Here is a 24,721-nt window from a genome sequence, read left to right as displayed (position 1 = left end):
TAATGATAATAATAACAACACTAAAATGACAATAATAATAAAAGGATTGGAATATACAAACCAAGTGATGCACAATGCAATTGCTCACCGCTCGCTGACCGATGCCCAGTTAGTTCCCGAGCAGCCATCCCCCCAGGCCAGCTCCTCCTAGTTTATATACTAGGCATGACATCACATGGTATGGAATAGCCCTTTGGTCATTTTGGGTCAGTTCCTGGCTGTGTCCCCTCCCAACTCCTTGTGCCCCTCCAGCCTTCTTGCTGGCTGGGCATGAGAAGCTGACAAACCCTTGACTTAGTCTAACCACTACTCAGCAACAGCTGAAAACATGAGTGTGGTAGCAACATTCTTGGCATACTGAACCCCCAACATAACACTGTATCAGCTACTAGACAGAAAATTAACTCTGTCCCAGCCGAAAGCAGGACAACTGTAATACCAGGCCATTTGCAGAGCAGTTCCAAAACCTTATGAAATCTGACTGCAGCTGTCTTGGGGCTCAGCATTTCCCTTTGTCCATCAACACTCCATGGAAGTTACCTACATAGAAGAAAACAGCAATGGCTTCAGTTCTTGTCCCCTTCAAGACCTATTTCAATACTTGGCCCAGCTGGAAGAGGTCCTTCAGTATTGTGCTGTCTTCTGGTTTGTGAACCGCTACCTTAGCTAGTCTTTTAACCGGGATCCTCACTCCCGAGTGTTGTGCAGAAGCTTGGCAGAAAGTGAAACTTTTCCAAATTCCTATGTTTTATGCTATTCTGTGAGCTCTTAGTCTGTCTCAGTAGTGCTAGCAGGGATGTAATTTCCTGTTTGTCTTTTATTTGAACCTATTCCTGAGGTTCTGCTTAAGCCCTACCAAAAGAAATACATTCCAAGTCACAGCACATGGCTTTTCTAAAAGTGTTAATTGTAAGTACTAACATCTGACTTAAACTACACAGATATGTGTCTGCGGCTGAAGAGATGAATTAGACGCAGAAATGCAGAGTTTTATTTTAGGTACGTTATGAGAATAAATCCAGATTGCTGGCAGCTTATCAAGCTTAAGAGAAGAATTGTTCATTCATACATAAAGCACTGAAGTCACCCGGAAAACGGAAAGATTTTCTGCCTTTCAATCGTTCCCATGGTCTTCCCCTCCTAATAAATTCCCTGCTGGGTTGGCTTGTTTTAACCAAACAAAAAACGTGATAGAAGAATTTCTTTTGTCACAGTAGGTGTCCAGGCGGGCAAGACATACCAAAAGCCACACCAAAAATACCAAAAATAACATGCAGGGGAGCTAGTTCAGCTTTTTTAGCTCGGGCTGAAGAGCGCCGTCTCTGCTTTTGTTCTCACTTCCTTACTTTTCTCTTTTAGATCACAAGGTGCCTTTAAAACTGAGCGGGGAAAAGAAGTGGATGTTGCCTGGGATTAGTCTTCCGCAGGAAAGGCTGAGAAAGAAACTGTCTTTTAAAGCTCTGTGTGTGTGTGCCTGTGTGTGTTAGGTGTCTTTGTCATACAGCGTGAAGCCCAGACATTGCTTCACTCAGCAAGAGAAATCATGACTTAATTTGTTCATCGATTGTTTCCTTGATTTTCCCTGGATGTAGAATCGGTGTTCTGCCATGTGAGCTGAGGCTTTAAGGACGCCGAGGTACCCGGAGCTATGGCTCTCGGTGGCCAACAAAGTGAGCAATCAAAGAACTGGAAAGAGAGGCCTGGGAAATGTCAGTTGTTTCTAAACGCATGGCTAAGTAATTTTGCATCAAAACCTTGTTGGGAATTCTCAGGGAAGCTGAGCTTGCACAAAAGCCTTGTTTAGGAGAAAATATCTGTCTAGACAAACTACAATAAACTGTGCACACTTTTTCACCGTGAAGTTTGGTTGGGAAGATTCCCGTCAGTTTTCTCAGGGGGCCAAAAAATGTAGAGACCAAGGAAGTTCTGTAGGAAAAGACAGCATTTTTTTAATAGTTTGACTTTTTTTTTTTTTTTTTTTTTTTTTTTTGTCATGAGAACATTCAAAGCAAAAGTACCAGTTAATGGATGGTGTGTAGAGAAATCTTTCCCATGCCATTTGAAATCTTAAGTCTTGGTATAAGGGCCTGTTGCATTCTCAGGGCTGAGAAGGTTTTTAATGCGTGGTAATATATGCAAGTGGTATCCTTAGATCGCTTCAGAGCAGAGGGGATTTACCATTCCTAGTGCACATTTCTTGTAGGAAACCAAGGTTATGCTGCCTTACTGTGGCATGCTGGTTTAGGATGTTGCCAAATACAATTTTAAGTCTTTTTCCAAAGCTTCACTTGAAACTTGGTATCAGTTACATTCATTGCTAAAGTGCCTCAACTAATTCACAGTTAGATACCGGTGGTATAGTGTATCAGTTCTATCACGAGGATACCAGTTGTATCATCAGTTGCTGAGAGTACCATAAAGACCTGCATATGAGCAAATTTCCACCCCTTCTGCGGCCTTAATTTGACTCTTACAAGAAGAAACAATGTGTGTCTGTGGAGAGGCTGAATGACTGCCAATGTGAAAGTCGCGAACCAAAGCCTCTGGGTAGCAGAAGCATTCAGGCAGTGAGTAATGGTAGAGAGGAGGGATGAACTTCATGAAGGAGAAAAGTAGTCATATGAAGGGAGTCTCTTCTTTTTCTTTCTGCCACTTATATGCGGTGCCGTGCTTGTACATAACCAATTGCTTTTAACCCTCGTTGTGATTTTAAGTTAGTCTGAGGAAATGTATGCAAAGATAGGTTTAATCATAGTGTACGTAGCAAGCCGTTTAACTCGTCTCAGGGAGAACAGAAAGCTGGAAAATAGCATACAGTCCCAATGCCATCTGGTGCTGTATGGTAGTGTTTACCCTTAAGGTCTTCTTCAGCGCTGCCAATTATTTTTTGTACATCCAGAAAGTAAAGTCTGAGGGAGGTGGCGGGAAGCAGTCTCTTTACAAACGCCTTGTTAGAACTTGGAGCTGCTGGCAGTTGCCTGTGCGCTGTGGCTTTGCAGGGAAAAAGCAGCAGCTGAACAGGGTCATGTTAAAGGTAGGTGAGCTCACGGGCCTATCGCTGACCATGATCAATACCTCACACCTGGGAAAAATGGTAAGTCTGAGGGAGTATGATAGTCTTCCCCTGAATACTCTCCTGGGGGAGAGAACCTGGGGACCTGCTGTTCAGGTTGTCCCAGAGCAAGAGAGACTTTTTTTCAGCTAGCAGTGCCCTAAGGATTTTTCTTCCCAGAGATTTTCCGCAGTCCTTTTTCAGTGCATAGAATTTTAGTAGCCACAGCATCCTGTAGGAGCTGCCGACTCCTTCCATTCAGTGCCTCCAAGACTAGAAGAGGCGGCTCAGTACTACTTTTCGCTACACGTCTCATGGTTATAGGCTTTCCATTCAACATGCAACTTCCCTCTTCCAGAGTGAAAATTCGTGTCTGCTGGCTTTTTCAGGGTAGTCTGTGTGTCCTGATGTTTGTTTCCTTTAAGGTCTGCGTGAACAATTAAATTTATACACGGGTCACTTGCAGCTTTTACACAGCAGAAACAAAGTAGGAGGATGCGGTTTTAGCAGTGTGAACGCAGTTATTGGAATATAAATGCAGTATTAGTGGTGGTGTGGTATGGTGTATATGGTATTTGGCAGCCCAAATGTAATACTGGTTCAGTTGCAGCATCTTTTGTGCGTAAACAAGACTTAGAAGGAGCAGGAGGAGCTGCTTCCTCTTTTCCCCTTGCATGCCGTGGGACTCATACACTGGTGCTGTCCTTAACCTAATTATTCTGTGCACTTGGCTTTGGCCTGCATGGGAAAGCGGAACCGACCGTAGCGAGTACTGCATAGCGGAGACGCGATAGCAGGGTGCATGGACCAGAGCAGAGGCCAGTGCGTGGGGAGGAAGGGAGCGGAGGCACCGGCACGTGGTGTGCCAGAGCTCTGATACCGATGAGGGAAATTTGTTATCTGAGTGTTCTTGGTCTGACTAGCATGCCGTTAGCTCACGATACTGGTACTGTGTCTCTGTTGGGTTTTTCTGCCTGGTCTGGGATAGGAGCAAATTGTCACGAGCGCAGAAAATGCGGGAGAGCAGTGCAAATTTTGGAGGAGGTTAAATCCAGGTTTGGGGAAGGTGGTAGGCCAAAATGTTGCTGTGTGGTAAAATGAAGATTTTCAGACTCTTTTTTTAATGTGGTACCCATGGCAAGGTTTCAGATGCCACAGGTGTCAGCGTGGGTTACGAGTATCCCTAAAAGGAGCACCAGTATCTCTCCCTGTGCTAGCTGGAGGTGGCTGGTGGGATACACGTGCCACAGTTTGGAAATGCAGAAAGCGGGATGTTAAAGCCAGGCATTAACTGTTTTTCAAAGCTTGGCATAACTTTGCAGATGCAATAATCCTTTTCAAATCCATCTTTTTTTAAAGAAGTATTCTCCTGTGAATAAGAGCTGAAGCCTCTTATAAACAGCTGTGAAACTTCCACATTGTCTGTCACAGCTTGCCCTGAAGCCCCAGTTCATCAGACGGAGAGTGTATTTCTCACCGGTTCTTCAGGAGATGATAGTGTTTTAACTATTGCCATCTCAAGTCTTACTTCCAATGTGTCTCTCAGTTTATGATCAAGTCGATGAATTCCAGGCAAAAAGGATGTTCCGGTTACACTGCCATTTAAATATAACTTAAGCTATATTTTATTATCTTCTGTGATCTGCTAGTAACGATCGAGGAGAATTAGTTTTCCTTGAGTTGTTTGCATAGACATCCTGTGGGTGTACAGACTTAATTCTTTCTGCAGAGAGAATAACATATTGCTAATCCTCCAGAAACAGTTCTTTAGCTTTTTTCAAAAATAAGGAATGACAGTAGAATATTTGAAATGGAGCTTTTATTCAAGAAAACAGCGATAATCTGGAAGTAAATGGTCCGGAGCCTTGGTTGCCTACACGTGGACAGACCAAAGAAAGGTGGCTGCTCTCTGCCTTGGCTGGAGAGTTGTTCCCCTGAAGCACTGCTCCTCTGTCCTGTTTCCAGCTTTCTTCACCTGCCATTCATTCATATGTGCCAGTCCCAGAGGGACGATGTGTGTTGCAGCAGGGGCCAGCTGGGACACAGCAAGGAGACCCTGAGCTGGGGCCGGACGCTGCTTGGGAAGCAGACGGAGGCTTCTGGTCTTCCAGAAACCTGTTCCACAAGTGAAGCATTGGAGAAACATCACTATGGCATTACCATCTTTTCCCATGGGATTTCTTTCCTATCCTCAGAGTCCTGCAGTGTGGCTACCTCTTCATGGTAAACAGCCGAGGCCATCACCCTGTGGTGAGGGTCATTTTGTGCCTGTAGAGCTTGAAGGTGGGAGGGGTCATGAAGAGATCCAGCTTCAGCTTACAATGTCTGCTCAAATCAAAGGCAAAATTCCCGGTACTTCAGCAGTGGAGGACTGCACCTGTAGTAGGTGGTTTTACAACGCAGCCACTCTCTTGGACAAAGCTAAGCATACACAGAGGTGTCCACAGGTCCCCAGCATTAAACTTAAAAAAGCACATATAGAATTTCAGGAGTAATTTTCGGTTCCATTTCTGTTCCTTATTTTTTCCCACGGGTTCACATGTGGACTTTTCATACTCTTTTTTTGGTATGTTAAAGCTGCAGCACCATTCCCAGTTGTTTTGTTTGTGCTACTGAGAATCACTTCAACAATTTTCTTAATCAGATCTGTCTGGAAGGGTTGATTTTTTTTTGTTTACAGTCTTTTTCTTTAATAAATACCTTTTGCACTAGCATACTTAAATGACGGTAATAACAGAGCACTTGTAATACAACGGCGTTCTTTTATAAATTCCCATTTCCCCTTCTAAATACTTTGAACATCTGTTTGGGGTTTTATTTCTTTGGTTTCCATTCTCTGTCATCCTGTTAAGGAATAAAGCATCTACCAGATTTACTTGCATCTGAAAAGTGAGCAAGACGGTGTGGTCTCATTGACTTAACAGGACCAGAAGCCAGTGTCTGCTGCTTTCTTCTCCTCGCTTTTCAGCTGAATCACTGGACAAAATTTGCCAGTCCTTGAGTTGTACTCACCATCCAACTATTCCCATTAATGGTAATGATACTTGGGGTGCTGGGCACATTTGAAAACTATGATTTTCCGTTTAACTTGTGTTTAAATGAAGTCACACCATTCATTGCTTTACACTGGTGATGGGACGGGTAGGTTACGCTTGCAGCAGGTTTTAAAGCTGGGTTGCTTGTGACTCTCTCCTGTATACGGTTATCCCACCATCTTTCTTTCCTGCTTTCTGAAACGGTGGGTTTTTCTTCTATTATTTTTATGGTGTTCTGCCCCATGTTATTTTAGAGGGATTCTGATATATTTCCAGAGAGCTCCCTTCCTCTCCAGATACCTAATCCAGATGCCACTTTTGGCTTGGACATGTCCTCTAGCTTTTCATATTGTCTCATCAGAGCGGCCGCGGGATGGGTTGAATTACGTTGCTTTGATGCTTGTGTCAGTCTCTGCAAGCTGCACTTACAACCACGTGAACTCCTTGCACGCACAGAAAACCTGTGTGTCGCCAGTAAGTAGGCATAACCCGGGTGTTATCTCCCTTTTCAATCCGATTAAAAACAAGGTCTTGATGGCTTGCCTTAAAGAAAGACCTGTGTGAACTGACTCCACTTACGTGAAGTTCATTTTGTACTATTAGTGTTCTCAGTATTTTTAAGACTTTTTTAGCTGTAAATTTATTACACAGATAGCCTTGCAGAAATTCCAAAGCAGTACAGGCTCCCGTTTAAAACTATTGGATCTGAATTCCCCATACCGCGTTGCTCCTGCTGTCTCACTACCTTACTTACATTGAATAGTATTCGCTTCCCAAGAAGTACTTTTGGAATAATCTAACAGTACACTAAAAAGGGTTGTAGAAATAGTTACAAGAACTGATTTTTCAGATCCCAAACCCATAGTCTTTACTCTCCAGAATATTGATTCAGTGGTATTTTCCATCATTCTGCTTACCCGAATGGTGCTGAGGAGCAGAGACTGTGGGATTAGTTTCCTGCGCTCTCCTGGGCTCAAACTCACAGGGTTTGATAAGGGGTAGAAGAAGGAAGGAATGTTGAAGGAAGTTGGAGCGGAAGCAGAACATAGTGTACAGAACCAAGGTGATGCATCCAGAGTAACCCAAATATGTAGCAAGCACTATGTCTTCTGAGTCCCAGTCCAAAAGTTCAGCTAGAAAATTAATCTTTGCATTTTCAGTGGAGCCGCAGAGACAAAGAAATTGTGATAAATAAGTTTTTGATCTGTTTTCATGACCCTCAAAGTTATCTTGGAATTTATATCAATGTTGCAGCGTATATGAATGAGATTAATACAGTTGTAACAAAAAAGGGGGGAAAAGTTGGGAGGAGCGGGGTGTTTTGCTGTTTTTTTTTTTAACATGGGCTTGGTAAAACAAGTATTTTTGTTCAAGAGCTTAAAAGAGATTAAAAAACCGGTGTCTTTGGGATTATGAGAGTGTGGGAATGGAGCTGCTTTTACATCCAGAGCTGTTTAAGAGTTTGCTTTTACCTGGCAGCTGTGCCTTTGAGCATTTGCATAAGGCTTTGATCTAGGTGTCTGAATAGGACACAAGGGACAGTGTGCCAGGACATTATCATTAAGTGTTCTGTATTTGTTCTCTCAGCTGCTTACTTTGCATTGTAACGGGCTGTTGTTTTTTCATACAATTCCCAGCCCCCAGGCAGACAGGGGCACAGGTGAATCCTGCCTGCAAGTACCACTGAGCAAAGGTTTCTAAGAGCAAAACCAAATAGTTATTCACTACTTTCTATAAAACTGCATTTGCACACTTTTTTTGCAAAGCAGTTTCCTTATGCTGCCAACTCCACCAAATAAAAATGTTCCCTTTGAAATTCACCTCGTATCTTTCTCTCGAAGATTTAATTGGATAAAATGGTATCAAGAGGTCTGCACCGATCCCAGGATATGATGACAATTTTAAGTAGGGAGCTATTGTGGAAGTTTTCCTTTGGCAGCTTCCCTGAGCTCCCTGCAGACTCTATCCCCCAGCATCTAGCGGTCTATAGACAGAAATCAGTATTCCTTGAGAAAGTAAAAGGTAGTAGCAAGTTACAGCACCACGTGCCAAGTCACAGAATTCACAATCAGTTACATTGGTGCTTCCTCTTCTGAGTGCTGGGAGGCGTGTGGAGGTCTTGGTGACAAACGTGAGGCTGTTTCAAAGAGATTACTCAGCATAAAAAAGATTCAGCAGCGGAATACTTCCAAGGGCAATATTTATCTGCCTGACACAAGAAGTGAGATGTCCGAAATCGACACAGCAAATTAGGACAAATTGAGACTCATGAGATGAGATGAGTAATGAAATTAGTAGATTTCCTCCCTTCGCTTGCCTGTTGAGGAAGGACACACCTAAGTGAAAAATAAACTGCCAGGCCGCAGTAATGTAAAAATGTGAATGCCTGTGCCAGGGATGTGTGTCGCCTTATGCCAAATTAGATGTCTGGGCAGTAAGTAGGGCAGGGGCAGATTAACAGACCAGGCAGAGAAAGCAGCTCTAGATTTCCTTTTTTGACGTGGTAAAAAAAAAAAAAGTTGGAAGGCACATATTGCATATGATAGCAGGGAAAATTATATCGTAATACAAACAGACATGCACTGCAAAAGAGAAATTTGCAGTATTTTGACCTTGGAAGAAAAAAAAAAAAAAAAATTGGAGTAGAGTTGAAGGGAAAAGTTGATTCTGATGTTCTGACAAGGGGGCTTTCCAAAGCCCTTAGCAGTCACCCAAGCATCCTTCTGAGGACAGCAGTGATGGATGCTGCCTGACCGTGAGTTATCTGTGGTGAGCAGGAGTTTGAGGATTAATCGGAAGAGTAAAGTGCTGCGAAGGAGAGAGCTCTGGAAGAAAATTGCCCGTGAAAGAGAGAACGGGAACAAACAGGAAACAATGGGAAACACGCGGGGCAGGTTGTACGCAGTTACTTTCTACCCTCAGGTCTGTGTTTTTATAAAAGCTGAAATGCTTTTGCTTATTGGCAAAGAATGTGCGGAGAGAGCAAAAGCCTTTGCTTGGCTGCAGGTTGGGAAAATTGCCTGTGAAGGTAGTTCCAAGTATTTTAGCCATTACTGGCCGAGCGGGTAAAGGGGAGTCCTGTGGCAAGGCTACAGCAGTAGGCAAAGGGATCTTTGTCCTCTCCTTCGATCTAGTCAAACAAGTTGCTTCAGTCTTCACCACTACCTTACATCTTCCAGTGACTCGGTCTCTTAAAGGAGATTAATATTATCAGCCAAGAGCGGGTGAGATTTACATAGCCTTACTGTAGTACTCTCAGCCTGTGCTGGAGGAAACAACAGCATTTCAGGCTGTGGCTGTATTACCGCATTAGCTGAAGGTTTGACTTGGGGTCTCAGCTCGACCCCACTCCTTACGCTTTGCTTTAGCGCTAGTCTAGCATAGGCAGCTGGCTTCAGGCCTGAGGTTTGTCTCAGGTGTGAGCTGCACGCAGGGGGTGGAGGCATGGCTGCCGATAGTCAGCCCAAGGGCAGGTTTTCTTTTTAAATGCTCCTCTCAGAATAGTTTGGAGGAATGAGCTTCCATCAAGCGGAGTTCATTAAACCTTAGAAAGCACAGAGCGGTCTTTGAAATGGCAGAAGTTCCACTAAGCTGGCAAATGAGTGTTGTTATTTCCACACTGCTGATTGCCGAGGGTTTATGAAAAACCAGAAGTAGTTGTGGTCCTGCTTTGGAAGGGCAGAGGATGCAGGAAGAACGGGGTTGCACCGGGGCATGCCATTTTCATAGTCATTTAATGAAGAGCATGGCTACCATGTCAGGTTGCTAACAGACGTTCATAAGTCCTTTCATTTTCACCTTTTGATGGCTTGGGCATGTCTCCACAAATGAGAACGGGGAGCAAGGGGCAGAGCTCCTTGGACAGCAGGTCAGCAGGTGTGTTTTTTACTGGCAGGTTACGCAAAGTTCCCGTGGACAGAGCTCTTGGAAATTATCCCGTCACTGAAAGCTAATGAGAGCCCTTTGGTCCTGTGGTGGACTCTCTGTCGCGTAAGCAATGGGGTCGAGGCAGCCTGTCCCCGAGTGCAGTGTGGCGATTTCTCACAATTTCTCAATGTGCTGATGCAGCCCGTTCTTAAGAGCGAGAAGGTGTGCTGCGGGGTGGTGCTGTGCATATGTAGCGTGTATATGCAGATCCTATGTGGTATTGCCATGGTCAAAAGGGGCAGGAGATTGCATACGCTTCATTTAGAAGCTTCCTGACATCCTGTTCAGCACCTGCACTGAACTCTTGACTTGATGAACTGGGTCTAATGGCCTATGATTTAATTCTACTGCAGATTAACTATTGACGGCCTAGAACTGTTACTCTCTGCTGACACCCTGATGAATGTTTATGGCTTGATGTGTAGAACGTGAGATGGGCTATCTTCATTAACATTACTTTGAAAGCAGAAAATAAACTCTTGCGAAGAAGATTATGGTGAACAGGATATCACTGTGAATGTTGCCACACTGTGCTAATTAGATGTGGAAATTGCGATGGTTTGTGTGACACATGTAATTAATTTGTATGCCTTTCAAAGCTTTTGTGGAACAGATATCCTGCTGAGCTTAAGCCATTGGCACAAAATATGGAACAAAATATCTTGCTCTGTTTTTCTTTTCACAGTATTGAAAGGTCATCAGGCACCTTTGCGTAGCATTGAAAAAAAGATGTCAGATGTGTTTTGCTGGATCAACCAGCAAATCCAACCCTTGGCATGAACATGTGGACTCAACGGCATAAATTAGTGTTCTGTTAACTGCAGTGGTGTTAGGTAGCTGGTTATATCAATGTCAAACGCAGCCAAGGGTTCAGGGATCAACTTCCCATAGGAGGAATGACGACGAGGAAACAAAACCGCCGTGAAGTCACCGTGTCTTGAGAGCTGTTCTCGAGCTGGCAGAAAGGGGAGAAAGACAATTTTACCTGGGTACTCAGTTTTTCACATGTTCCTGGGAGTGTTGGAAAAGGTGTGTGATTGCTGCTTTGAAGAGAACCGCTAATGAAGTTACAGAAGGAGGGGAACATCCATGCTCTGCTCAAAGGCAGCTACCTTGATCTGGCACGAGCTGTCACCTGTGTGACCGGATCTCGTGGTTCTGTGTCAGGTGTAATAAAGAAGTCACGCTGGAAAGCGTGAACAATTTAAAATAAGAACCACACTTTAAAATTTGTTTGGGTAACATAGGGAATAATTCACAGGTATTTTGCTCTGTGTGCGTGTGTGTGTGTTTTTACCAGCTTTGTGTTAGGGCCTTCCTCTGCTTTTTCCTTTTCCCTGAAATCGAGCACTTCTGTCCTCTGATTTGCAGCTTTCGCTTAGTTCATGGTGCTAGAACGCTCTGTCAAGAAGATCCAGACCATTAAGCATTAGGCTGCGTGCAGTTCTTCACAGGTGTCTACGTTTGCTCCGTAAGATAGTACCATTTTCACATGACATCTTTTGCATTGACAAGTCTTAGTCAGATGCAATTTAAACATCTCCAAGGAAAGTAAATCTCTTTCCACAGTTGCATACAGATGCTCAGCAGCATCCATGCTCGTTTTTAACCATGCATGGATCATGTCATTGATTCACACCGTATGTTCAGTTATGTAGCTTTTGGTGGTTTATTTCTTTTTTCTAAGCTGTTTCACAGAGAGAATAATTTTCTGAGATGTCAGTTAGGCAGCAGTTGCTGTGCGTCCAAAAGGTAGCCGTGCAAGCCTTCGATCTGCCAGCAAGTGTCAAACACCTGCCTGTAGTTCACTGGGATGTGGTGGCCATCCAGATTTTGAGAAGTTACTTCTCATTTCTCAGAGCTGATTCTTTTTTAATTCCTGCAGCCCTACCTAATTTGTCACGTGCATGATTACAAACAGTTGAAAGTGGTAACAGAACTTAAGTCAATGACAACGCTGCCAAACAGAAATGGTTAGCTTCATTACACCTGCCATTTACAGCAGATACTGCAATGGGCAGTGACCCTAACAATCGCTTTTTGGAACGAGTGAGGCAGCTGCGCTGTCCAATCTGCTTGACATTCGGCCTCCAGGTAGGTCTTGCTGCAGCAGCTGGAGGCACGGGCTGCCACGCCAGGGCAGAGTGCGTTAGAAAGTGCGTTAGAAACAGCCCACGTTTGGAAGGAGGCTGCTCTTTTCCCAGCAACCGGTATTTCTTCATTGCAACAGCTGATGTTTTTCCGGGTCGGATGACACAAATATGCGCTAATCTTAATCATCGCAAGCTGTCCTAGCTCCCTGAGGACAGTTCTGTGGCCGTGGGTTTGCCCTTCAGTAATGACACGCTTGACCTTTACATATTCTGTGCAACCCACAGGCTATTGCTGGAAAGTGCAGTCTGCATGTGGAGACAATTTCAGTCGGTGGTTGCAACGTGCTGGTAGCTAAAAGCTTTCTAGTTTGAGGGCTGTGCATTTTTAAGTCAGTAGGCAGTGGGCTGTGCGTGTGACAGCTTTTTCTCAAGTAGAGGCCATGTAGGATGAGGATTGGTAAAACTTCGTACGTTTGCTCCATTTGAGGTGTTCCATCAGCGGCCACCATCGTTTCTTATATTTCTATTGATGAGTCATGTCTGCCCTTGCTTCGCCCCTGCCTGCTGGCCTGAACACTTTGGGGGTGTCCCAGCAGCGGGGCCAGGCTGGCAGCCCTGGAAAGGAGCAGGAGAAAGAAGGTTTATGTGCTGTACGGCTGGGTTTGGTCAAAAGGAACAAGATCTCTTTGTGCCTGACTCTGAAATCCCAGAGGAGAGTCCCCTTGCTCTGCACGCTGCTTGAGGTGCAGCAAAGAGGAGGAATACGATCGAGCCCTGAAGGGTTTTCTGCCTGTGGGAGGCAGGGAGTGTCTTGAGAGAGTGGTGTCAATCCCATCTAATCTTTACCAAACCTGCTGGTTTGGAGAAAGGACCATTTCTACTTCTTGCAAGTAAGGCTGGTGTTCAGGGCTGTTCATAATTTGTACGCCACTTATTCCAGTGAGGCTCCACCTCAGGAAGGAGAAGTCGCCTTCACTGTGCCTGCGAGGAGCGGAGACGCAGCAGAGAGTGCAGGGGCAGAAGCTGGGAGAGCTGCATTTCGGCTCCAACTTTGGCACTGGCCTGCGGTGCCGAATCTCACTTCCACCAGTGCCTCATTTTCCCCATCTGAAAACCTCCGAGAGTCATGTGTCCCTGAGGACTTTGGGACTTACAGAGAAAAGTGCTATGGAAGAGGTGGTTATTTCAATGCTGGTGACATTAAATGCCACCGGCCCAAAATACGCCGCTGGAAAACCCACAGAGCCAAAAAGCTGTATTTCTAAGCGTTACGTTTTTAATGCTGTGCAGGTGGGGAGAGTGAGAAGGCCAAGGATAACGGGAAGCAAGTGAGGAGTAATAGCAGTTTGGGCTTGCAAGAACTAGCTAACGTTAGTGTTATTTGGTGCACATCGTCATGGGCTATGAGCACTGACCCGCTCCTGCTTGTCCGTCCATGCATAGTGAGCAGGAGGAGTGGACCATACTGAGTGTAATTCCCTCATGAAATATTGATGTTGAGACAAACTAGAGCATTTAATCCATTGAGATTTTCCATTTGCTGCTTTGTTAAGGAGGGCATAAAGTAACAGAGCTGAGACAGCTTTAGGAGGCAAAGCTTGCGGGAAAAATATTCTCTTTCAAAAGATTCACCGCTGATAGCTAGAATAAAGCATAGAAGGTTACAGGTCGAGTAAGCCTGCTCTTTGCCTTTTGTGTTTGACAGAAAAAAAAGTGTAATGTTTTATTTCTTTATTTCTTTATCTTTACGGTCATTTGGTTTAATAAAAATTATTACTTCTTGCTCCTCAGTGGCATTTTTCAACAACAAAAACGTGTACAGCTGTCACCGAAATCGGGAAATGAACTCCTTAACACCAGTGTAGTATTAAGAAGCAGGCGTTCTTTATTGCAGCGCTGGATGCACAGGGGATGGTTCCGCCTATCATGCATACTGTATGTTGCATCAGTCAAAGCTTATATTACCCTGTTCCATGCACATGCATTAAATTTCCTGGAATGATTAGACGTATTCAGTGGATTACCTGGAACTAATTATCATGTTTACATAGTCATTATGCAGGCGGCCTGGGTCTCCGAGGGGCTTCCCCGGGGGTCTTTAGTGGTCTCTGGTGGTCCCTAGTGGCTGTAAAAAGGGCACCTCTTGGTGCCGTGCCCGTGAGCTCTGGGTTCCTCCTTTCCATGCATGGTCACGAGTTGGCCCATCAACCATTTGGTCTCAGATTGTTACAAAAGTTGTTAGCTTCAGCTGATTTTCCGGTGCTTATCTAGACAAAGCATTCTTTAGTTCTTGCTATCTCTAGTTAACACAGGAGGCCTATTCAGAAGCATCCTTGAGCTATCGATGTTACTTACAGTCGTTCTTTGAATTGCGAGAGTTATTTCACAACACAGCCAGAACTTTTGGATCAGCTCCACATGAATCTATCTTTTTACTATTATTGGACGTTTGAATTTACAGCGTAATTTTTGATCTCTTATTTCAGAATTCTCAGGTGAAAATAGCTTTTGCTGAACTGACTTCCTGACATGAGGGGTTATGAAGGAATTGCTTCTAACGGGTGCTCTAAGCAACAAAACGTGCTCTTTACTGAAACGCCATCGTCTTATTTATGTTTTGAGAACAGTTACCTTTTTTTGAACTGCCGGTTTTGTTTTATTTCTAATTTGTGCTCATTTCAAGACATTTGGAGAAAAAAGAAGAGAGGCATATATGCACTAAGGAGCAGCTCTGATGAGATTGCGCAGGAGACTGCTACTTAAAACTAGTGTTTTTATAGCATGACAAGTGTCTTGGGCATATGGTGAAAGGCACAAATGGACACGTTACTCATCATTTCTGAACTGAACAAAGTAAATAACCCAGTTGAAGTCCGTGACAATGATTGGTGGATCGGCTCGAGACTTTCACAGATTCATTGCAACCCTGTCATCCTTGTCTCTTAAAAGGGGCTTCAATCATTAAATAAACAGCGGTACCAATGCACTAGAATCAGGAGCATGAGCAGCTAACAGAAATTCGTGCTCTTTGTGTTGGGCCAGGAAATTAACTGTGCAGATAAATTTCTCTGTTCATTCCCTCCTGTCAACATGTTGATAACACACACTCTCCGTCAATGATCTCTGTATCATGGTTTTTTGGGGTGCATGGTAAAGGCCACACAATGAGGGCAGTGCTGTGGCTTTTGAAGAAGAGCTTTCCCTGTAGTGACTCGCCCCGGACAAACATTTCACTCATGGACAGTAAATGACGCTGTCTCCCCCCGAGTGGGTACCGGGAGGAATATGGTTATAAAATGAACAGAGAACCTATCTACCAGAAGTTGCTACCCAGCTTAGGTTTCAGGGTATTTACACTCATTTGCCTTGAAATGAATTTGTAATTTAGCTCTCGGCTGAACACTGTCATGGCTGTACCATAGGATGCTGGGGCTTTTCCTGCGTCAGGGTGCATCCTCTGACATGTAAGAGCACCTGAACCAGGGAAGAGCTGGGCTTTTATCAGCTTCTTCCTGACTTCCACCTCCGTGCTGTGGGATAATTAGAAAAATAGACACATAGTGAACAAGAGACACAATGGGACTGTTCAAATTGTGAGCCAGAGGCCTCTGCAAGCAGCAGGCCTCAAGGACGTAGCGAAGGCTAACTGTTGCTACAAAGTCTGATGAAATAAGCACAAAAAGCTGAACAAGTTGGGCCTACGTGACTGAAAGCAGGACACCAGGCAAGACACAGACAGGAGGAATCATTCGCGTGATCAGAAGACCTTATCCAATCAAACTATTGCTTTAGGCGCGTGAACAGCACATGTTAACCAATCAGTAGATGGCTTGCGCATGGTTACGCTATATAACCGAATGTTACGCAGCAAATAAATGGAGAAATCGCTTGATCCACAGCATCTGTGTTGGTCCGTTTCTCCCCAGGGCGAGTCCCTGGCGATGCGTCGTTTCTCCTAGATTGTCGCGACGGGAAAGCGCAACACCGTGCAAAAGAAACCCAGGCACAAAGCCCAGACTGGCATCTTGGTGGGCGTACACTGTTAGCTAGATTTAGAAATAGGGTATAGATTTAGGCTTACAGGCTTACCAGACTTGCATTTTCTTTGGGCTTTGTCTTTTCTTTCCAGTAGGTCTAGTTTCGAGGTGAGGCCCTAAATTTTCATGGTTTCCAGATACCTCGTTCTGAGTAGAAGAAGGCCATGTTGACACAGGGCTGGCCTCTCACAAGAGATCAGTGCTTCATGCAGGTATCTAAGCTGCTCTGGAGTTTAGAGAATGAGAAAGGAATTGTGTTACTCTGTCAGGCTCTCCCAGGAGATGATGTTCTGCTCCCTTTGCTAGAAATACGATGCAGGCATTCCAAATATGTCTGGCGTGGTCAGCTGTTCCTCACTTTCCCTGTCCCCCATCCTGGATGTATTTCCATCTGCATGGAAAGTGAGGAGGAACAGGACCCAAAGGCCAGGTAGCTGACGTGGTTGGCAGCATGCTCCAGTTAATGACCTCTCCTGAGCAGTGTATGTGATACGTATGATCTCCAGCAAGCTCTCCATGGAGTCTTGCACCTGTGGGCTCCCAGCTAGCTTGGTGTAATGCAAGAACAGTGAGCTCACACAGCCCTGTGGTCTACTAACACCTCATCAGCTTATTGCATCCTCTTCTCAGTGGGGTTAGATGAAAAGGTTTTTGTATTCAGAAAGACTGAGGTCTTTGTGTTTGGTTTTATGCCTGTAGAGCCTGGGTCTCCTAGTGGATTTATAGAACGGGTTTGTTTTACTGCTTCAAACCATTGGTCCGTTTAGCTGGCCTTTGGGGCCTTTAGGGTGTGAAATAGATGAAGAAGGAGGTGCATCTTCTCCAAATGAGTTGACTTGCAGAGCCAAATGAGATGCCAAGTGCTATAGAATGGAAGATGTATAGGCTTGTCTGTTTGTTCATTAACTCTTTTTGGCCTGCAATGAAATAGTAAGATGGGGCAGAAGTTTTTGTTGACCACTTTTTGTTGATAAGGGGAACTCCCAAGTTTCTGCAGCAAACCCCCCCAGGCTGCTTCTTACTGAGCCTTACGGAAGGCGCTTGTAACTAGCTGTGATTCTGATTCTAGAGAGAAGGACAGCACCTTCACAAACTGCAGTTGTGAAAAAGAAGGCTGGAGGACGTTTTGAGACATCATCCAGTGAGACTCCTCCCTTTCCTCCGGAAACAGCAATCCAAGCAGACTCTCTAGGTAATTACAGCTTATGTTTCTCCTTTATTTCTTTCCTAGACCTCCCCCTTATTCCAGTTTGAGTTCCTAATTTCTTTTCCAATAAGCTGTCCTCTTCAAGGAAGTTTGTTTCTTTCTCATCAGAAGCTATCTTCTGCATATTGGAAGACTTGTATCTCTGGCTGTTCTCCCTCTAGACAAAACTACTACTGCTTCTTCAGCCATTCATCAAAGGCTACCTTTTGCAGAGCAGTCCTTATTCTGGATTTCTGTCCGTTGGTTTACCATCACTAGTTTGAAGTGTGTTGAACTGAATTTACCAGTATTGGATAGGAGAGAAGTTTTAGGTCTATCTCACAAGATCTCAGCCCACCCTATCCAGTTAGGTGATATGTATCAGTGACCTCAGGATCCTGCCTTGCTGACTGTAGTTATGTTTTATTCTGCTATACGCCATCTCATAGGAAAAAAAAAGTAATCCTTGAACACGTAGAGTGATGAGAAGAATAAAGGACTCTCGTAGCCAGATAAGCAAAAGTATCTGATGTATCGCTTGTAAGAGCTCCGCGATCTGTTTAACGGGACAATCAATAGGCCGCAAAATGTTCACGGTAATATTCTGACTGGCAGTATAACCTTGAACTAGACTCAGGAATTCTTCTCCTCCAGCTTTTTTAAGCATGGTGGCCTCCACCTCCAAAAATGAGTATACAGCAAAACCAAATTCTGCATCCAGTCACAGAAGTGTAGGTCTGGAGGGTTTCCTCTGAATAAAAAGAAATGCATTAGGATTTGCACCGACCTGAGGATCGGGAGGGATCAGGATCTCTCCATCAGGGAGGTAATACAGCAGAAAGAAAGGTACAGTGGTATAGGTAAGTGGAAAATATAGCTAGTGGAAAGATCTCATGGTATACATGCAGCACTCTGTGCTGATCAGTTTGCAGTACATTCAGAACACGAGCTAAGCCATGTCCCCGTGAAACTTACGGGTAATTTTAGCCAAATTTCCCTGAAGAGCCATAGCTCTGCTAATTTCAAAACTGATTTTGATTCTATTATCTTGTCAAAGATACAAAGATTTTCCCCTCGCTTTCCCCTTTTCCTCCCTTTCCTCCTCCTTACTGTTTTTCTTTCTTTTTCAGAGAAAAAAAGATGAGGAGCTTTTCTTCCAAGAGGTCAGACTAGAGAAACATATACTTCACACTAAAATAAAAACACCAAGGACCTACAAGAATGGATAATGCATGGCGGAATAAGAAGTATGGTCTAATAAAAAGTACTACTTCTTGCTCTTGGAGCTGTGCTCAGGGTCCCCAGGGGACAGTGGGGCCCCTGGGGGTGGGGCGGAGCGTTTAGCGAAGCCTTCCAGGACGGCGAGCGTGCGCGAGAGGATGCGTTTGCCAGGCACATCGTGTCTTTGCAGCAGGCCATGCGCCATGTGCTGTTGCGGTCCTCCTTTGCGGATCCTGGTGTGGTGAGAGAGGTCCCTCCCAGTGGCCCCTGGGGGATAAGAGGGGCTGCGTGTTGCCTTGTGAACCACAGCTTCGGGTGGCTTGCCCCTGGGGCCTGGGGTGGACCTCTTGTTAAGGGAGAAGCTGCCGCCCCAGCGTTCACACACCAATCAAGGAGTCGCACGCGCACCACCCGAGACTTTACCGGCTAGGACCGGAGTCCCTTGGCAGCGGGCCCCTCCAGTGCGCCGACGGGTGCCCCTTTCGACTCCTCGCACACACACGCTCACCCTCGGGTGCTGCTTCTTCCCTCAGGCTCGACCCTAGGTTCCCCAAAGCAGAATCCCTTCTCCTCGTCTCCAGGCAGGTTCTTTCTCTTCCCTGGTTTTTAGGCTAGTTGTTACCTCGTCTCCTTTTCCCGGCCCAAACTGGCTCTGGGGCGTTCCGAATCGTCTTACATCTCCGATCAGAGAACAGGTCAAAGTTAAGCGAGAGCATTGAGAAAGCTAGGAGTTCTGCTTTAGCACGAACGACTCCTTTTAAGCAGCTAAACCACGCCCTCAAAGCCCTCCAGAATATAACAATAGCCTCTGTAATTTACATCCACTCCTGTGCTACCATAGCCTCAGAACCTGACCCCAGGACTGCCAGATGCTGTTTAGGTCTCATTCGGGGGCGGCCCGCGTGCTCCCGTAGCTCAGCTTTGGCGCCTTCCACAGCGCTCTCCAGCCCTGTTCTGAGGGCGCGAAGCCCCTTCGGCATTGACGCCCGTTCCTTCCCGGCTTCCGAGAGTTTCTGCGTGGCCAGCCGAGCGGGGCTGAGTTGAGATACGCAGGCGGGAGTGTCAGCGCAGCAGCCTGAGGTGCCCAGTGGGGCTGCCCTGCCCACGCTGGGGCCAAAGGTGGGTGGGTCCACCTCTGCGTGACACGGAGGTGGCTGCTGCGGCGGGTCCCCGCAGCCCGTTGTGACACGGCACGGTGTCACAGTGGGACACCCGCATCAGAGCGGCAGCTCCCGCTCCCCACGGTGCCTCTGTCCACACTCCCCGGCGAGGCCTGGGCAGCGCCAGGGCTGCTCTCGCCAGTGCTGTGCTGCGCAGGAGCTGCCCTGCTGCCAGGAGGAGGCGAGGGGAGGCCGTGGGAGAGTGTTGGAGACGCCGCTTGGGGAAGTGTTGAGGAGGAAGGAGAGGAAGAGGAGGAGGAGAGGAGCAGAGGGGTTTTGTAGCAGGACAAATGCCTCTTGCCCAGCTGCCGCAGTGCAGGGGGGCAAAGATGATGAAGTACCTGCTCTTCAAGCCCTTGGGGCCCGAGGATCTGCCAACCCTCAAGGAGCTCACCACCAGCGGTGAGGCCCCCTTGCAGGAGCGCTGTGGGAGCCAAGATGAAGTGGAGATGAGCTGTGGAAACCCTGAGGCTGGGGCTGGGGCTGGGGCTGGGGCTGTAGCGGGGGTCTTCTGGAGGGGACCGGCGGCTGCAAGGAGAGCCCTGCCTGGTGGTGCCTTGGGGCTCGAGGGTGGCTTTGGTAGCCCAGGCCTCTAGCCGCTGCCCATGTCAGAGGGCGGGATCCCCTTCCCCAAAACACTACTGATGCCTGGGTTTTGCCCCCAGGCCTCTGCGGGGCACAGGGTGGGCTTCTCGGAGGCCGGGGGTGGTCAAGAACGCAGCTGGGCGGCCCCGGTGCTGCGAGTGTTTGCTCAGGGCGAGGGGCGGCTTGAGCGCACTCCGCTGTCTCCTCCGTGGGCGGGGGGAGTGCTGGATGGTTGCCCGTTGCTGACTCGGAGCACGGCGTCCTTTCCTTTGCTTTCCAGAAATCTGCAAAGTCTGGGCTGGCGCATCTAGGTACATCCGGAGACAGCTCTTGCAGAAGAGGGTGAGCCTTGCCTCCTGGCCGTGGCCCATCCTGTCCCTCCGGGCCTCCGGAGCAGGGCACGACGTACCATCCCCAGGGCCGCCCGCGTGAGTCGTCTGGCAGCCTTGCCGCCTCTGCGCAACCCTGCCAATGCTCCCCCTCCTTGCTTGCGTTTTCAGGCGGTGGACATCGGCGTTGGGACATTTGCACTTGTCCCAGCGCGTGCCACGGTGGGAGAGGACAAGGCTTTGCCCGTTGAGAGACCCGTGTTCCGGCCGTGCAGGTTTCTGAAGAAATTCTACAAGCTCAAGTGTGCAAAGACCAAAATTCCTGGTAAGAAGACGGGTGCTTCCCCTGCACAGCCCTTGCGTTCGGCTTGCTGCCGACACCTCCGTGACATGGCCGAGCAAAGGCTCTTCCCACCTGGAGAGCGCTGAGCGCGGGCACGCGTACGGCAACCCAGCAGCCTGCCCCTCCCCGGGGAGCCAGCCTCATCTCCCCAGCTCACCCTCCGCTCCAGCTGGTTGCTCGCAGCAGGAGGCAGAGCTTCTCTTTGCCTTCTCCTGTCCACCAGGTCCACTCTGGAGATGTGGCCGAAGGTGAAGGGGGAGCGCTCTCCAGCAGAGCGTTGCCCGAGGGCTGGGCGCCGATGGCACCTAGTCTCAGAGTCGGCCGAACTGCAGTGGGAGCGACTTGGTCGCTTTGCACTTGTTTCCTAGACGAGACGCCGTTCGTTCAGCTGGACTTTGAGCAGATTGCTGCCGAGATCCACTTCCGCCGGGAAATCGTGGAGCGGTGCATACACGAGACCCTGCTCTTCTTCGCTGGGGCCCTCCGAGACGACAAGGAGGTGGAGTTCTCCTTCAAGGGCATTGGCATCCTTGCCGTGCGAAGAAAAGTGGTCAGCATGACCTTCGTGGATGACTGCCTGCTGGAGCTGGATGGCACGGGCAACATGCCGGCAGCTCTTCTCGGGGTGAGCTTGTCATTTCTGCAGGGCTCCTCCTCGGGGCTCTGTGGCAATGCTGTCAAGGCTCTCTCCAGCTGCTTTCTGTTGGCTGCCGTCACCTGCCTCACCACCCGGCCTAGACACGCTCTCGATGAGCTAGGCCAAGTCTCGGTAGCGCCTCGGCCCCTTCGAGGGAGGGGCTGATGACATCAAGGGAGAAGGTGGTGCGAGGCTTCCTGAGAGGCAGCCTTTGTGTCTCTGAGCAGCGAGGCGGCTGGCCACCTTTGTGAGCAACCAGCAGGTGTCCTGGGCGTCTGCTAATACGTCCCTGTCCCCTCGCAGGACTCCAAGATGATGCGTACCGTGGCCTTCGCGGGCAAAAACGATTTTAGCCGGCTCAGTCGAGATGAGGTCATCACGCTGCCAAGGTGAGCAGGACGGCTTCTGCAGGCCCCAGCTGGTCAAGGAGCAGCTGCTCAGCCCCTGCTGTGGGGGCACCCTCTTGCCGAGGCTTGTCTCCTGCCGAGCTTAGGCAAGACCAGCTCCTTCCCAGGAGAGCTGCCCGGTCTGCCCGCTGCTCACTCCTCCCCGGCTTGGAGAGTGCAGACAAAGCGGCCAGTCCGCTCTCGATGTGCCCTGAGAGAGTGAGAGGCGGGAGGGTCTGCGGGGGCAGCAAGGAGGGCGCGTGCGGCGATCACCAGCTTTCTGGCGTGAAGGCAGGGGAAGCACCGGCAGAGGCTGGTGGAGACGGTGGGGCCCCTCCGGTGCCACAGAGAGCCGCGTCCTCCAGGGACTTGGCAGTGGCTCCCACAGGTGCCTGCCAGCAGCTGATGAGCGCCAGCCCCCAAGGGAGTGTGGTGCCCTTTTGCCCAGCTGGTTCCTTCCTTTTTTCCAGGCTTGCACTTGAGACCCCCCACCAACCGTCGGCCCCTGCGATTTCTCTGAAGCCCAGGAGAGAGCCGGCGCCATGGGGCGGGGGTGCCCGCAGAGGTAATGTCCCAGCCGAGTGCTGGCCGGGGGCTGTGGGCGCTCCTGTCAGGCCCGCAGGGTCCCAAAGACGTTGTGCTGTCCTCTTGCCTCCCGCTTGCAGTGAGCGTGCTGGACCCGGTGTTCCTGGCTCAGCGGAGGGTTTCTCTAGCCAGGCAGTGGGCGAAGGAAGGCGAGCAGGCGAAAGCCAAGGAAGGCGAGCGGGCGAAAGCCAAGGAAGCTGGCCAGGCCAGGTGAGCCTCGCGGAGGAGCGGTGTGGCTGGGGGCGCGGGGGCACACCGTGCCCTCGTTGTAGTGCGAGGGAGGTGTTTCCCTCGGCCGGGGGGCTGCCTGCGCCGATGCCGAAAGGCCCCGGAGGCGCTGTCCTGCCAGACACGCGGTCCTCCTGCCGAACCGCCTGGCGGTGCCGGAGCCGGGCAGCAGGCTGCGAGCCCGTCCCGGAGCAAGCGGCTCAGACTGGGCTCCCACAAGCTCAGCCTGCCGTGCCTCTTCAGAGTCCTGCCAGTAATCCGGGAGAAGTCCCAGGAGGAGCTGAAGCAGCCCAGACCTCCAGCTCAGCCGCGGTTGCAGCTCCCTGCGTGCGTTCCGCAGCCCTCGGGAACGGTATGCCCTAGGGATTTGCCAGCCCTGCGTCACGTCTCGGGCTCTGGGCCAGGGCAGGAGAGGCGGCAAGAGCTGCCCACCGTCCCAGCCCTCCCGCCCTGCCCAAGCCCGAGGAGACTAACGCCGCCTGTGTGGTGTGTGCCTGGCCTCCAGGGAACGGGCTCGCTCCGCACCGAGAGGGCAGAAAAACGGCTCCGGCTGCTGATGGCATCTAAGCGCCGAGAGGTGGAAGCGGACGTGTGGCGCCAATACCATGCCAGCAGAGCGGGGCGGAACACGGAGCGAGGCCAGGTATGGCATGCACTCCCAGCCCCCAGGAAAAGGGCATTTCCCCTCCCCGCTCCCCGGGAGGGGAGCAGGGAAGGTCTCCCGGCACGGGCACGGCAGCTGTGGCCAGCTGGCCAGGCAGGGGCCTTCTGTCTGCCCGCTGCCCTGCACGTTGCCCTGCAAGAGGAGCTGTCCCTACGGCCCCAGGCCGAAGCGTGCGGTCGGCTGTGGCACGGGCGGTCTGTTGCGTGCCCATACCTCCCCGCGAGGGCTCAGCACCACCGCCCGGAAGACTAAGCCAAGGCTGTGCAAGTCACGCGCCTGGGCTGAAGCCTTGGGAGTGGTGGCGGGGCTTTAGGAGAGTCTCTTCTGCCTTCGCAGAGCCCCTGCCGCCACGTCTTTGAGGATCCCTACCGCCCTCCCCACCTCCTGAGAAAGGCCTATGCCGAGAAGCTGAAGGAGGGGCTGCAGGAGAAGGAGAGATGCCAAAGCGCCGCAAGGCAGAGAGCGTCAGAGGGGCCGGCAGAGCTGCACCTCCCGGGGAGACCGTGGGCAGTGTAAGTGTGTGCCGGCTCCTGCAGAGGCCGGGGAAAGCCTCAGGCAGCTCCCACCACTGGAGGCGTCCGGGCTGAAGACGGAAGGCTGGCTCAGCTGGCTGGGCTCTGCCTTCCCAAAGCAGGCAGCCTGTGCTCGCCCTCCCCGCGCGGTGACTCCCGGGCACCCGGCCCTCAGCTGCGATGCCTGCTCGGTCCCAGCTCTTGGCCCTGCCCGGCTTCAGCCCCGGCCGATCTGCGCTCTCCTCGCCGCAGATGGGTTGGGGCACGAGGGCCCACGAGACGCCACACAGAGCCGCGGGCTGGCCTCGGCAGCACCTCCCGGAACCGCTGGCCTGAGCCAGGCTTTGGGGCGTTGCGGGCCCTTCTGCCTGGCCACAGAGCTGAGGCCCTTTCTTCTGCGTCCTTTAGCAAGGGGGAGAAGACGAGGCTGTTGGAGCGCCGTGGGAAGGCCCAGGGACTGCCAGCCACGCCACGAAGCTGAGAGCGCACCACAGAGTCCAGCGGCAGGGATCTTGGCCCTCACGGCGGCCACCCATGTCAGCGGGAGAGCCATCAGCGGCGGGTGGCAGGGCCTCTGCAAAGCGGAACATGCCAAATAAAGGCTGCTGGCGCCTGTGCCCAGCCGGAGTGACCGTGCTGCTCCCTGCGCTGCCTTTCTCTGCGGCCAAGGGGACGGGAGGGGCCCTGCAGCCCCCTGGTCAGAGGGGTTTTTGGGCGGGGGGGCGGGCGGGACTGGTCCTG

General features: G+C 49.5%; 1 protein-coding gene across 1 annotated transcript; it reads left to right on the top strand.

Moving 5' to 3' along the window:
• The first annotated feature begins 8,692 nt into the window (after positions 1 to 8,692).
• On the top strand, positions 8,693 to 24,503 carry LOC138683911 (uncharacterized). Its single transcript, XM_069777221.1, has 10 exons — positions 8,693 to 9,009; positions 20,797 to 20,950; positions 21,337 to 21,593; positions 21,909 to 21,994; positions 22,462 to 22,556; positions 22,657 to 22,786; positions 23,048 to 23,156; positions 23,310 to 23,447; positions 23,805 to 23,980; positions 24,389 to 24,503. Exons 1-10 carry the CDS (start codon positions 8,830 to 8,832, stop codon positions 24,459 to 24,461), a joined length of 1,398 nt encoding a protein of 465 aa, XP_069633322.1. The 5' UTR covers positions 8,693 to 8,829; the 3' UTR covers positions 24,462 to 24,503.
• Positions 24,504 to 24,721: the final 218 nt, after the last annotated feature.

This window comes from Haliaeetus albicilla, chromosome Z, assembly GCF_947461875.1.
Source record: "Haliaeetus albicilla chromosome Z, bHalAlb1.1, whole genome shotgun sequence".
Lineage (NCBI taxonomy): Eukaryota > Metazoa > Chordata > Aves > Accipitriformes > Accipitridae > Haliaeetus > Haliaeetus albicilla.
Note: the sequence above shows the minus strand (reverse complement) of the source record. Positions and strands in the feature narration are given on the sequence as shown.